Raw genomic sequence first — 15,935 nt, 5'->3', positions numbered from 1 at the left:
AGGGAAGTTCCAATAGGGGGCAATGATTATTGGGGTTGAGATAAGTTTCTCCTTGAGTGTTTTGAAAGACACCATGCAAAGAGTCATCAAAACCAAATGTGCTCTCATTCTAAACTACACAATCGGATAACGATCTTGGAGAAATCTTCAATAAGCCGCCTATAGAACCCGTCATGACCAAGAAAGCTCCTCACACCTTTTCACAAAATTGGGAGAAGTTAATTTTCGATCACTTGAATTTTTGCTTGATCGACTTCAATACCTTCCCCGGAAACTTTGTGCCCAAGCACAATTCCTTCTTTCACCATAAAGTGACACTTTTCCTAGTTGAGGACCAAATTTGAATCCACACACCTTTACAACACCATTTCCAAATGCTTCAAACATGAAAGAATCCCCCACAACAGAGAAATCATTCGTGAACACCTCCATAGAGGCTTCTACCATATCTGCAAAGATCGATATCATACAACGTTGAAAGGTGATTGGGGAATTTCATAGCCCAAATGGCATTTGCTTGAATGCAAAAGTGTCACAGGGGCATGTACACATTGTCTTTTATTGATCGTCCGATGCAATGGAGATTTGATTGTACCCGGAATATCCATCATGAAAGAAATACCACCATTTTTCGGCAATCCTATCAAGCATCTGATCAATAAAGGGCATACGGAAATGATTTTTTTCGTCCATGAATTTAGCTTCAAATAAACCATGCACACACGCCACCCAGTAATGGATCTAGTGGCAACTAACTTGGACTTTTCGTTGGGAACTACCGTGATACCACCTTTTTTGGAACATATTGCACTGGACTCACCCATTGGCTATCAACAATTGGGAAGATGACTCTCATATCTAACCATTTTATTATTTCTTTCTTCACTGCTTCGTTCATAAGTGGATTTAAATTTCTTAGATATTCAATACTTGGTTTCCAATCTTCCATTAAGTTTATTTTGTGAATGCACACGCCCAGTGAAATACCTAAAGTTACAGCAATCGATCACCCCAAAGCCTTAATGTGCCTCTTTAACACTATAATCAACAACTCCACTTGCCATGGTTTGAGATCACTTGCAATAATTACCGGAAGTGTGTTGTTTCCCCCCAAGAAAACATATTTGAGATGAGGCGGGAGCTCCTTCAACCTTATTTCAGTAGTTCAATGATGGATGGTTTGGCGGGTGGTGCTTCTCTACTAGCCAAATCAAGGTCGAGTTTAGCTTGGAAATAATTGTGTGAACCCACACCTTTCAAGATCAGCCCCAACCTCATCATTGTCGTTGATTTCATTCTGATAATAATTTAGTAGCACTTGAGCCAAAGGTTTCCTACAATATGCTGCACTTCCAATACTTGTTACATCATCATCAATTTGATAAAAGTGAGACATAACATGCATGTAACTTGGGTATTTCATTGATTTGTGAATATTGAAGCTGACTACTTCATGATTGAATCAGAACTTCAACTCACTACCATCCACATCAACCAAAGCTTTGTCAGTGGCCAAGAATGGTCTACAAAGAATAATTGGCATCTTGACATCAATTTCACAATCAAGCACCACAAAATTCGTGGGGAACAAAAATTTGTCAACTTTAGCCAGCATATCATAGACTACACCCACCAAGTTTTTAATTGAACAATCAACCATTAAAAGCCTCATATTTGTTGGTTTTGGTTTCTCAAGCGCGAGCGTATCAAATACCATCAATGGAAACGCACCACCATCTACATCAACCAAAGTTTTGTCAGTGGCCAAGAATGGTCTACCAAGAATAACCGGCATCTTGACATCAATTTCACAATCAAGAACCACAAAATCCGCGGGTAACACAAATTTTTCAATTTTTGCCAAAGTATCATAGATCACACCCACCATTTTTTTAATTGAACGATCAGCCACTAAAAGTCTCATATATGTTGGTGTTGGTTTCTCATGCCCGAGCGTATCAAATACCACCAATGGCATCAAATTTATGCCGGCACAAAGATCACATAAATTTTTGGCAAAAGTATACTCACCAATAGTGCAGGGGATCGTGAAAGCTCATGGGTCATCTCTCTTGAAGACATCATTCTTTCCCATTATCGCTCCACATGTTTGAGGTAGTACAATTATTTCACAATTGATCACCCTTTTTTGTTGACACTAATTCCTTTATGTATTTAGCATAACTCGGAATTTCGGTCAAGGCATCCACCAATGGAATGTTCACTTTCAAAACTTTGACTATTTTCACAAACTTTTTGAATTTTTCATTGCCATTTTTCTTTCTCAACCTTTGCGGGAATGGAAGTGTGATTTTGATTTGAGGTAATGTCGCCAAAGTTTCAACGCCAATTTTTGTCACATTTACCTTTGGCATAATTTTCGCTTCTTTTTCTTGAACGTGCTCTGTTTCCTTAGGTTATTCGTTATCGACAGTTTCCCCTTGATAACTATAAATAGTCAAAATGAGAGAGAAAATATATAACTTTTTGATTATATTTTAGAAACCACTTTTGGTATCATATTTTTGAAGAACTTTTTAGTATGAACTTTGAGAAAATACTCTTATAGTTTCAGTGTTTGTGAGCAACCTTGTAATTGACAATAGAAGGTTCAAATTGAACAGTCTTGAAAATTTGCACTTAATTTCAATTCCCCAATGGCTGGAATCATAATGAGTATAATCTCTTTTCCTCTTATGATGCTTGGCTAAAATCCCAAATCTAGGGGTGTGTTTATGGGTTTGGGTGATTATTTATTGTAGTGGGTTTGTGTCTTGCTCTGTTTTATTATTGTAGATTCATGAATTTAAGCTAATTAGCATGCACGAGTTAAGGTTTCAAACGAAATCCTACCCTAGATCTTCGATTGATGCTCGAAATAGATTGATTGAATTGGGTAATTAGTTTAATGCGTGCAATTCATATTTGTTTACTATAGTTTGCTTGAAAGAGAAATTCTTATTCAATTCTAGTGGCCAAATCTGCTCGGAAGAGAGATTCTAGTAAGGTATTGCATTTATTTATGACTCACATAGATGAGACCGAAAGGATATTTAATGATCTAATGTTATGAGATCGAAAAAATATTAGTGTTATTTACTATTACCAGCCTATCCATGATAGTTTAACGATTATGAGCAAGCACAAATACCCCTACTCGACATTGATACAAATTCTCGCACCACTATATCGTCTTTTACTTGTTTGAAATCCTAATTTTAGTTTAATTATGTTACTTGATACCAAAACCCTTTTCATTAATTTGGTGGAATCATTCACCCATATCTTTTAATTGCTACAAACAAATTGGTTTGCACTCTTAATTTTCTAATTGAATTCCTTGCATTATATCACTCTATGTAGGATTTGACCCCGATTCTTGTTGGGCAATTTTATTCCTAACAACCGCATATTCTCTTACTTGTTTTGAGGGTAACTTGAGTGTGATCAATTTTTATAATCTGAAAAGCCCTAATTGTAACGAGCTCTTAAGTAATAGTGTATGCCTCGCTATTGTTGCATCACTCGAAATCAAGACTCTATTACGATTTCTGGCTTGTGAATTTTAGTTCATAAGTTAAAAGCTAAAAGCTATCCAAACAGGTTATAAAAATATTCTTTTTCTGGGTTTAATATTATAGCATCCGGTGAGAGTTTATTGTGCTTGAGATGGAATCAACCCAACATTTGAAGACACGATAGCATATATAATAACACACACTAGGGCTATCAATATGAGCTCATATATAGGTAACTTGCCCAACTCGTCTAGAATTTTATGAATTTGGCTTAAGGTAATTTATATTGGGTCAATCTCAACTCATTGAAGTCCTAATCATTTTAAGATAATCTTGCATTAAGTCCAATTTATTCTTCAATTCAACTTATTTTGAAACTCTTTATTAGCATTAATGCAATGTATATGTTCCCTTATTGAATGTATGAATTATCATCTATTTTATATCTTCTAAAATTTATATATTCATTATTTTCATTTGTAAATAAAAAAAATTGCTTTTCTATAATCAAAATAAACGAAAGAAACTAAATTGTATTGCATTTCATACAATACATGTTGAATGAATCATCTTAAATATTCCCTTCATTTAAAATAGAAAGATCTAACTTGACTTGACATGGAAATTAAGAAAATAAAGAAGAATTTCCAATCTTGTGATCCTAAATTAAATTTATGTCAAATATACCAAAAAAAACATTTTAATCTTGTGGCACTAAACATGCTACGTGATTAATTGAAATTAAAGTGTTGCAAAAAAAGAAAAAGAGTCATTATTTTTTAAGCAGACCAAAATTAGATTTTAGATCTTTCTTTTTTAAACGAAGGGAGATATTGTTTATTTGATGGTATAAAGTTTGATTACTTTTAATTTCAAAATCAATAATTTATTTTTTTATTTTCTAGACTTGGAATACAAATTGTCATTACAAAAGTTAAATACCATTTAGATTTTTTAGATTAAGCGGGTAAAATTATGCGGGTAATAACCAAATTTTTTAGCCTATTTGATCCAAAAGTAGATAAGGAAAAAATATTTGGATGAGTACTTTTTAATAAATAATTACTGATTTTAGCGATACTTTTTATTTCTTACTATCATTTATAGCAATACATAGTAATACTATGCTAAATTTGCAATATGTACTAAATGTGAATTATGTATGCAATACATATGTGTTATAATTGTTTTTTTAAAATATATTATGTTTGTTTGGTAAGAAATTGACACATTGTATTATAAGTGTATTAAAATATTTGATAAATGTATTATCTATCAATAATTTTTTTATTATAAATGAATAATAAATTGTTCTTTGTAATATGTATTAAAATTGTATTATAAATGTATTAAAAGTGATCAAGTGAAAAAAAAAAACGTTATAGATATAAATGGTAAATATATTTTAATATTGTATATTTATGTAAGTTTCCAAGTAAATTTGGGTGGGTGATAAGTGATAACTCAAACTGCTTTCTAATCCTTCTAATTTAGCCAATTTTATTCTCTCCAATTTCAGCTCAATTCGTCCACTTTACACCGCTAATATACACTAATGGATACGGTTATTATTTTCATCTTCCACTAAATCTAAAAACATAAAGATTTAAGGCCATTAGCTTAGATCCTTACTTGAAGTTCCTCTTCAACTCTGTAACCGGACTTGCGCATCGGCAGAGAAGAAAGCCTTTCATCTTTATGTTTTTATGGCTTTGTAGTAGACTGGGTTGTGTACATATTCCGGATCCGTTTTGAGTTTATACATAAGACCATCGGATCTCGAATTTATTTGATTAAAAAAAAAAAGAATATCCTTCTTCACAGGGTTGTTAGATACTTACTTGTGACTATTGTAATAAAATACAGAAGGTTGAATTTTTATTTTTTCTAGTCAGAAAATTATTTTAGTAATAAAATACAATGGTCCCGCACAATCGATACTGAATAAAATCAATAAAATAAGATGATCAAACAAGAAATGTACATCAGCAGAAATATCCAATTATAATAATTTCTCCGTTTTAGTTTATATGTTTTATTTAAATTAAAAAAACATCAAATATATCAAAATGTTTTTAAAATTTTATAGTATTAAATATGAAAAATTAAATTTGAAAATTAGACAAAAGAAAAATAAGTAAAGAATCATTCCTTTGAAAGGACTAATAAACAAATTAAAAGGGAGTATTATATTCGATTATGCAGTAGAGCACATTTGAATAAGTTTTATTCACGCATTACATTACATTACAATATTATAAGAGCAACACACAAAACGAGATGTCAAAAAACCAACTCATTTTGATGCTCCTGAACAACCTTAAATAATAAAATGGCACACCATATATGGAAGTTAATTAGTACAAACATGACACACTCTAATTAAATATATGTTTGTAAAATAGAATAGTGAACCTTTAAAATTAGGTCTCTAAAATGAGTTAGTTGATGAGTAATCCCAAAGACAATCATCCATTTCTTGGTAATCACTCATTTCATAAGTAAAGTTTATGTCTTCATGAGTAGTCCACATATTTGGTGAATCCATAGGAAAGTCATTAATAGCTTGAATTTGAGTTGGAGATAGTCCTACTGTAACTGGTGCTTCATGGCCATGACTAGTAGAGGCCATGATATTTGTGTTTTGAACTGTAATTGCAGCCTGTTGTGCAGCCAAACGTATATCTTCAGGGGAAGAACTTGCTGGTTTAGGGAAATGTCCAATCAACTCTGGGAAATTTAACTTAGCTGCATGTCCCCTGAGGTGAAATGCAGCTGAATCATATGCAGCCGCCGCCATCTCTGCTGTCTCAAAACTCCCTAGCCATATCCTCGTTTTCTTTCCTGGCTCACGGATTTCGGACACCCATTTACCCCATTTCCTCTTTCTAACACCTCTATATTCTGATGTTATACCGCCCATTCTCTTACCATCTTCCATTCTATTAATCAAGCAAAAGTGTGATCAAGTTAAGTATATATATAGTTAAGAGTACTTATTAAAGGGAACTTCCATGTTCTTTCAGAGGATTTGTGTGGGACAAGAGTGTTGAGTTTTAATATCTAAGAGTAATGCGTTACGGGTTAGCAGCAACTATATGAGACTCAGCACGTTTGTTATATATTGATTAATTAATAATGTTTTCAACTGTCGGTTTCTTAACAATATCTGGGGAGAAATTTAAATATTATTAGTAAAGGAAGAGGATAAATGGATGAGGTTCTTTGTTAGGTGATGTTTTCCTGTTCTAAGACACGGTTTTTAAGTAAGTGTCAAGTTTTCAGTTCAACTTTGATTTTTTTTAAAAAGTTAATTAAATGGCCCCACTCCACCTCGTACACTTTCCCACATCACTTCAACTAAGATGGAACCTACTGCTGCTCTTAAGGAACCTGTTAGAATGTTTGCGGTGATTTTTTTTTCTTTTTTTTTTTTACCATAATTGAATTTTTTTTAAAGTTAAAATGAATTTATTTTTTATTTGGCTAGTAACTTATCTCGTAGGAAAATGTTTATGACAGACACAATCCATAAAAATAGTGCTTCTCTCAACAAACCATAAAAATTTGTATGTTTAAATCAAATCACCTTTCAATTCAAAATCTCAAAAGAAAATGTTGTTTTTCCTTGAAATAATCATGTCTTAGTAGTAAAGCCAATAAGTTTAAAGTAAACGTCTCTTTAAAATGAAAATCCCAAACTCCTTGAGTAAATCAATAACACGCTCTCTCAGATCCCAAAACAAGTAAAATCTAAGGCAAATACTTCCTCCGTCCCATTTTATGTGGCACCATTTCCTTTTTGGTCGGTCCCAAAAAAAAATGTCACATTTCCTTATATGATAAGTATTTAAAGGTACAATTCCTCTTTTACCCTTGTTTGTCCCACTTAATCTTAAAATAATACTCCAATACATTTATGAGGAGAGAGAAAAGTGAGTCTACTTTTTTAAAGGGCAATTTGAACATTTCAAAGTCTTCATTTATTTCTTAAACTCCGAGTCCGATCAAATGTTGTCGCATAAAATGGGACGGAGGGAGTACCATTTAATGATCTCAAATTTAGATTTTTCTCACTTCCACCCCAAAGCATGTAAAATGGAGATGTCATGTGTATGAATGCAAGCCAAATAAAATCAATCCATTCAGAGTACATTCGTACTAACTTCGAACTCCAGTCAATCTAAGTCTATGGCCTCTGGCCTACAATCACAATAATCATCATAAAAGCTTGAAAATACCAAAATAACCACGCAATCACAATAAAAACCACCAACATGTCTAAATCTAAGTTTAAACTACCTAAGAGCATTCTAAGGATCCTACAACGCCAAACAAAAAGTTGGCTTGCAGGTGCAACTCCTTGCGTAGTTATCCTTCTTCCTTGGTGATGCCCACACTCCACAGAAGAGGCGTCGGTGGTGTGAGCCAGTCTCCGTAGAAGCGACTATACCAGTGACTGAAGCACCAACAGACTTGAAATTTATATTCCGAATTTCGAATGGACCCTTGGGATTTTATTGGGGTCCAATGAATGCAAACTGAATAAATATACCAACCAACCAAAAAAAATATTTTGGACTCAATAGAATCAATAAAATGACAAATAAATTTCGTCTCGGTGAAATACTGACACAAGTCAAGAATATCATAAAAACAACAAATCAAATAAGAATCCAAACATAACCTGACCATTATGGGATCTAAACCAAATGTCCTATTAGACTCAAACTCAACATTCAAGAGCTAACGGTGCTAATCAAAAGCTAGTTAGAGCCTGCTTATCAAGAATATTGACCAAAGTCAACCCTTTCTAAATAAAAGCTCCTAAATGAAAAATCTCATCCAAAGCTCTCCCAACTACCTCATGAAGTGTGCCACCCATTCTACACATCAAATACATTACATAGAAACTACGGAAAAGGGCAAAATAGGAAATAAATACAAAAGCAAGCCAAGGCCCTGGAGGGGCATTACAACATCTACTACTAAAAAGACTTTCGTTCCTAAAAGTTAATGAAAGGAAAGTACCTGAAGAATCGAAAAGGTGAGGATGCCTGGTTCGCGAGTCATGCTGGGCATCTCAAGTAGCCTGCTTGACTGGACGATGCCTGCACGTAACCTTTAGCAAGGGAATCTCCTTGGACCTCAACTTCCTAACTAGCCTATCTATAATAGACACAAGGTCCTCCTCGAAAGTTAAGTAATTATCAAGTTGATCCAAATCTGTCACAATCCAAACTTCCCCTAGATGTGACATGGCGAATAGGATCCCGAGAGAACCTAAAAAAGCCACTTGACATAAGCATACAACCAAGATGAACAATGAAAGATAATAAAGCATGAAAGTGTGATAGCATCCAAGGAAGCTCTACTCCATTGAAGGACAAGGATGAAGCTTTAGAAACCCCAAGGAGGTCCATAACAAGATCTCAAACCAAGGAGTTCAATGATAAGCTCAATGGGCTTCAATCGCTGATCCAAAGGTGTCTTATTGGGGAAGAAGAGCTCAAGCCCAAGGGAGAGGAATTGTCCAAATGCTACAATTATTTGGTGGCCCAAATTCAAGCCCAAGATGAGGAATTTTAAGGTCCAATTTCGTGCAAATAAGGTCAAGAAGAGTCCAAGAATCAGCCACAACAAGAGTTGCTTTCTGCCCAAGTTTTGAGAGAAGACTAGTCAAACTTTCCAAGATTGTCAAGATTCTTTTCCTAGTTGGGATTTACCTTATTTATTTATTTATATATAGGTTATTAATATTTTCCTTAGTCTATTTATGGTCTCCTAAGTACCATTTAATGCTTTCCTAGAAGTACTAAATTTGTTCCTAGTTAGGTTACTTTATTTCCTTTCTAGAGTAGGATTCCTTGTAATTGTTTTTTTTAGGGTTTGGCTTCTTGGACGTTTTTTCCCTTCTCCTATATATAGGAGTCCTTTTCATTCATTAAAGACAATTTAGATTGATATTAATAATATTTGAGAGAGTTCTTTGAACCTTTGTGACTTGTTCTTTGAGAATTTATCTTTAAACCTTTACTAGTTTCATAGTTTAAGGTATAAAGTAACTTCTTCTTGTGATATCTTTGGTTTCTTTTTGGTATTCTTTAGAAGGTGATTAGTTTCTACATACTAATTATTGTCTTTAGTTACTCATAAAGCGGTCAAGATCCGAATCTATCGTTTTGATTCATTTTCTCAAGTAAAGGCGTTAGATTTCTTCCATAAATCTATACGTTGTTACTTGGATCTTTTCAAGACCTTAGAACATCTAATCCTTGGAAATTCGTGGATCTTTCCTTCGAATCTCCCATATCTTTAGTTAGTTTTTGTTGTTTCTTTTCTTGTGCTTCCGCATTCTAATATTCAATTCTCTATTTGTGATCTCCTTTTAACCTTGCTGTTATCATATAGGCATGAACTAGGATTTAGGGTTGAGTAGCCTCAAAGAATTCTAATTGGAATTGAACACACCTTGTAGAGTCCCAACTTGAATTTTACACATGTTGTAGAGTCTCACAAAATTGTCTACAAATGACTCTTGCTTCAAGGCTTGTGAGATATGAGTCTCAACACCATAAACGATACCAAAATAAGAGTACAACTTCCTCATTTGTGGAAACATACTAAGTATGACAACAAGTCCCTATATCATAGTTATGACTGAGACAAATACCAAGCTCACAAAAGAAGTTCGAAAGTGAACTGACATAATAAAAACAATAAAAGATAGGTAGTGGCAAGGTCCCCAAAACATAAAGACTCACCAATCTTCTATCAATGCTGAATCAATCCGATTTTGCCACAGCCGGATGGAAGAACACCAGACCCTATATTATTAAACAAAATAGGCACACGATATGTATGTGTTAGTACTTTGAATGCACTAAATATGAGAGAAATGCATATAGACTATAGATACGAATATGAAAGTCCTGTGCACTTTCCCACCATGACAACTTTAAACATGTGTGGATATCAAATTATGAAAGGTTTTAGAAAATATGAGAGATGTTACTGCCTGAAGTTTTCACTAACCAAGGAAAAGGAAATTGTTAATGGTAAGTCAATAATCAATACAAACTAGTGGTCATCTTTATCGAGTCCATAAATTATTATTATTATTAGTTATACTTTTATCACCGAACCTATTTCTAGAGATATTAATGCTCTAATTGAAATGAAACAAAAGCATGTTGATTATTTACAACTTGAGATATTTAGTATGAATATATTCGATACTTTAAAATCTGCTAAAGTACAGGAAAAGATTAAACTCATTTCTGAAAAAATGGCCATTGATATTTGTGCTGATCATCCTAGTGCTTTTTGGAATCGAAAAAAACATATTGTAACTCTTCCATATGAAGATGATTTCTCTGAGGAAAATATCCCTACCAAATCACGTCCTTGTCAGATGAATAGCGAACTGGTTGAATTCTGCAAAAAAGAAATTGATAATTTATTACAAAAAGGTTTGATAAAGTCTTCCAAGTCACCATGGTCGTGTACTGCTTTTTATATTAATAACGCAGCAAAAAAAGAACGAGGTGTTCCCAGGTTAGTTATAAATTTTAAACCTTTAAATAAATTTTTAAAATGGATTAGATATCCTATTCCAAATAAAAGAGATTTATTAATCAGATTATATGATGCTAATATCCTTTCAAAATTTGATTTAAAATCTGGATATTGACAAATCCAAATATTTAGAGACCATTCTTATAGAACGGCATTTAATGTTCCGTTTGGACAGTACGAATGGAATCTAATGCCTTTTTTGTTAAAAAATGCTCCCTCAGAATTTCAAAAGATAATGAATGATATCTTCAATCCTTATTTGGATTTCATCATAGTTTATATTGATGATATTTTGGTATACTCATCATAGTTTATATTGATGATATTTTGGTTTATTCAAAAACTTTAGAGATGCATATTAAGCATCTAGACATTTTAAAGAAAATTGTTATTCAAAATGGTTTGGTAATTTCTAAACCAAAAATGAGTCTTTTCCAAACAGAAGTCAAGTTTCTAGGTCACCTGATTTGTCAAGGAAAAATTACTCCTATACAGCGATCTATTGAATTTGCATCAAAGTTCCCTGTTATTATTACAGATAGGACGCGATTGCAGCGGTTTCTGGGAAGTTTAAACTTCATTCCCCTCTTCTACAAGAATTTGTCTCAAGATTTAGCTCCGTTATACGACAGGCTAAAATAGGATCACAAGAAGCCTTGGACTAATAGTCTCACAGATCTTGTAAAGACTATTAAAGAAAGAGTTAAATCTTTGCCTTGTTTAACCTCTGCTAATCCTGCTTGGCCAAAGATTGTAGAGACGGATGCGTCTAATATTGGGTATGGAGGCATACTGAAACAAATTAATCCGCATGATAAAAATGAATATCTTATTCGATTTCATTCAGGAAAATGGAGCGATGCTCAGAAAAAATATGCGACGGTAGCTCATGAAATGTTAACCATCATTAAGTACTTATTAAAATTTCAAGATGATTTATATAATAAAAAATTCTTGATAAAAACTGATGCTCAATCGGTCAAGTATATGTTTGATAAAGATTTTAAACATGAGGCGTCTAAGTTAATATTCGCTAGGTTGCAGCACAATTAGCCTCTTTTGATTTCGTAATTCATTATAAAAAGGGAAGTGATAATTCCCTCCCAGACTTCTTATCAAGAATTCACAAATGGGTTTCGAAAGTATATTTCACTGAGGAACAAATCCCTTGCCTATACAGAACTTATTATAATAATTTTTGGGGATAAGTTGATGAAGAAAGGATCCTCAAACAAAGTCTATATACGAACAAGAATTGCTGGATCTAATAACGAAAACCATACACGATTATAAATCGATTCCTAATAAAGGAATTATGACTGATGATTCAACCTCCGTAAAAACATATGGCTAGAAAAATTTCTAATCATGATGAAGGAGAACAAAATGAAATGATTATGAAGTATCTAGAAGAAGTAAAGATAAAGATTCTTCTAATTGTAAGTCATTACGCAAAATCAGATTCTTCAATGCGTAGTGAAACAAGTGAAGATATGCACGAAGCTCAACCATATGAAGAAGAAAGTCCAGTAGATGCACTGAAGAAAGCCGAAGATTTTTTGGCAAAAACTAAAAGGACAAAGATGTAGCAGTGTTAAGCTTTTCCGGAACAGTAAAACACCCGGACTACTGTAAGCAACACTGTAGCTCAACAGTAGATACACTGTTACCAGGACCCAGATAGGGGCCCAGTATCCTGTACAAAGATGCTTTCTTTTCCTATAAATAAGTTTGGTTTTCTTTAATTAAGGGATAGGTTTTAGAAACCCTCTCTTCCATTTTCCACTCTCTCTCTTTCTTGTAAACTTTTCTTACTAAGTTTTGTAAGCTTGCCGGATTTTGGCCGGAATAATAAAGTCTCTTCCGTTTTGCACTCTCTCTCTTTCTTTTAAACTTTTCTTACTAAGTTTTGTAAGCTTGCCGGATTTTGGTCGAAATAATGAAGTGTGTGGTTTGGTAACAACAAGGTACTTTCTTTTCTCATTCTTCTTGTCTTTTACTTTTATTACTCTCCGATCTAAGCCGTGACTATGTCCGACTAAAAAATTATATCTATGCCGGATAACTAACTTCTCTCTTATATAGACCATGAACGGATCTAAGCTTTATTTAAATATAGAAGAATTTTAGTATGGCTTCTCGACTTGGTTCTAAGATTGAGGTACAGTCGGATCTAGTACTACTTTTATTGGCTTTGTCTTTATGACTCCGTCTGATGAGCTGTGGTTTTTTGCCCGAAAAAGAGTTTGATAAGTAGGACGCCTGATACCCGATTAGAACTATTAGAAACATAGGCTCAATAAAAGTATGTATTAGCTTCTTGACAGACCCTTTGCTTGGGTAAAATAATTAAACCATGCAGTCTGAGAAACTATATTAAAATTCTTGTGTATTTCGATTCTTATGTAGTTGGACTACCTCTAAGGATATTGACTTGCTTGATCTATAACTGGGCGGACAACCGCCAGGTCAGTGATCCTGTATTTTGAAATTCAACACCTGTGCTATCAACAGAGTCTCATAATATTTCCGAGTTTTGTATGACTCATTCGGGAAATAAAGCCCATTAACTAAATACCTCTGAAATATCTTCCAAGGTTCTTATTTTCTCTGTATGTTAGAGTTTTCTAAGAGAAATTCCATTTCTCTTTTCTCTACCTTTTCATATGTTTTAATATCATCAATTTCTTCTTTGGCGATTGAAGCAAAAGTATCACCTTGCTTTTGAGTTAGAAACTACTGTAGTTTAGCATATAATGGATCACTTTCTAAAATATCTTTCAGATGTATTGATGACGAAGCTTTTTCTTGTGCTCTAGAGTTTAAGTTATATAAACTCATTCCTCCTTTTTGTATAATTGGAGTACTAGATGATGAAGATCCGTATGACGATCTTAATGAACTTGGGGATGATCTTCCCCTTCCGCGAGTATAACTGCTTTTTCCTCTAGCCTTGGTTATTCAAGGAGGATCCATCCTGCAAACATATCATTTAGTTTTAATCATTCAAGAGGTTATATTTTTAATCATTCAAGAGGTTATAAACTTCATAACAATAAAATCTTTCATAAAGCTCTTGTTCAATCATGTAATTATTGACGATATCCATCACCATTCCGTCTATAATTCTCCATAATATAAGTTCCTGTAAATCTCTATTAAGAGGAACTGCCTTCAAAATCGTAACCAAATCTTTATCAGGAAAGAAGTCAAGAAAACTCATAAGAAGAAAGATATTCTCTTGATAAGAAGTCTGGGAGGGAATTATCACTTCCCTTTTTATAATGAATTTCGAAATCAAAAGGGGTTAATTGTGCTTGCCACCTAGCAAATATTAACTTAGATATTTTCCTAAATGAAATCGAATAAGATATTCATTTTTATCATGCGAATTAATTTGTTTCAATATGCCTCCATACCCAATATTAGACGCATCCGTCTCTACAATCTTTGGCCAAGCGGGATTAGCAAGGGTTAAACAAGGCAAAGATTTAACTCTTTCTTTAATAGTCTTTACAAGATCTGTGAGACTATTAGTCCAAGGCTTCTTGTGATCCTTTTTAGCCTGTCGTATAACGGAGCTAAATCTCAAGACAAATTCTTGTAGAAGGGGGAAATGTAGTTTAAACTTCCCAGGAACCACTGCAATTGCGTCCTATCTGTAATAATAACAGGGAACTTTGATGCAAATTCAATAGATCGCTGTATAGGAGTAATTTTTCCTTGACAAATCAGGTGACCTAGAAACTTGACTTCTGTTTGGAAAAGACTCATTTTTGGTTTAGAAATTACCAAACCATTTTGAATAACAATTTTCTTTAAAATGTCTAGATGCTTAATATGCATCTCTAAAGTTTTTGAATAAACCAAAATATCATCAATATAAACTATGACGAAGTCCAAATAAGGATTAAAAATATCATTCATAATTTTTTGAAATCCTGATGGAGCAGTTTTTAAACCAAAAGGCAGTACATTCCATTCGTATTGTCCAAATGGGACATTAGATGTCGTTCTATAAGAATGGTCTTTAAATATTTGAATTTGCCAATATCCAAATTTTAAATCAAATTTTGAAAAAATATTAGCATCATATAATCTTGTCAATAAATCTCTTTTGCTTGAAATAGGATACCTAATCTATTTTAAATGTTTATTCAAAGGTTTATAATTTATAACCAACCTGGGGACACCTCGTTCTTTTTCTGTTGCGTTATTAACATAAAATGCAGTACAAGACCAAGGCGACTTGAATGGTTTTATTAAACCCTTTTGCAATAAACTATCAATTTTCTTTTTGCAGAATTCGACCAATTCGGTATTTATCTGACAAGGACGGGATTTGGTAGGAATATTTTCCTCAGAGAAATCATCTTCATATGGAAGAGTCACAATATGCTTTTTTCGATTCCAAAAGGCACTGGGATGATCAGCACAAATATCAATGGTCATTTGTTCGGAAATGAGTTTAAAATTTTCCTGTACTTTAGTAGATTTTAAAGTATCGAATTTATTCATACTAAATATCTCAAGTTGTAAATAATCCACATGCTTTTGTTTCATTCAATTAAAGCATTAATATCTCTAGAAATAGGTTCAGTGATAAAAGTATAACTAATATCTTGATTTTTATAAGTGGCTAAAAATCCTTTAGCATTTATATTGGTAAAAGGATAAATTGCATTTATAAACGGGGTTCCTAAAATAATAGGAGGGTTTAACTGATTTTTTACCAAGAAAAAGAAATGAGGAATACAAACTTTATTCTGGCAAATACGAGTATTGGATAATTTATACTATATATCTAAAGAAGACCAGATGCAGATTTTACCATATGAG

At 33.2% G+C, this 15,935-nt stretch overlaps 1 protein-coding gene across 1 annotated transcript; it reads right to left on the bottom strand.

The window, feature by feature from the left end:
- Positions 1 to 5,684: 5,684 nt before the first annotated feature.
- LOC102605834 (ethylene-responsive transcription factor ERF022-like) lies at positions 5,685 to 6,638 on the bottom strand. Its single transcript, XM_006363792.2, has one exon. It carries the CDS (start codon positions 6,457 to 6,459, stop codon positions 5,950 to 5,952), a length of 510 nt encoding a protein of 169 aa, XP_006363854.1. The 5' UTR covers positions 6,460 to 6,638; the 3' UTR covers positions 5,685 to 5,949.
- Between the last annotated feature and the right edge of the window lie 9,297 nt (positions 6,639 to 15,935).

Source organism: Solanum tuberosum, unplaced genomic scaffold (assembly GCF_000226075.1).
Source record: "Solanum tuberosum cultivar DM 1-3 516 R44 unplaced genomic scaffold, SolTub_3.0 scf00462, whole genome shotgun sequence".
NCBI lineage: Eukaryota > Viridiplantae > Streptophyta > Magnoliopsida > Solanales > Solanaceae > Solanum > Solanum tuberosum.
The sequence above is the reverse complement of the archived record's forward strand: the minus strand, read 5'-3'. Positions and strand labels throughout refer to the sequence as shown.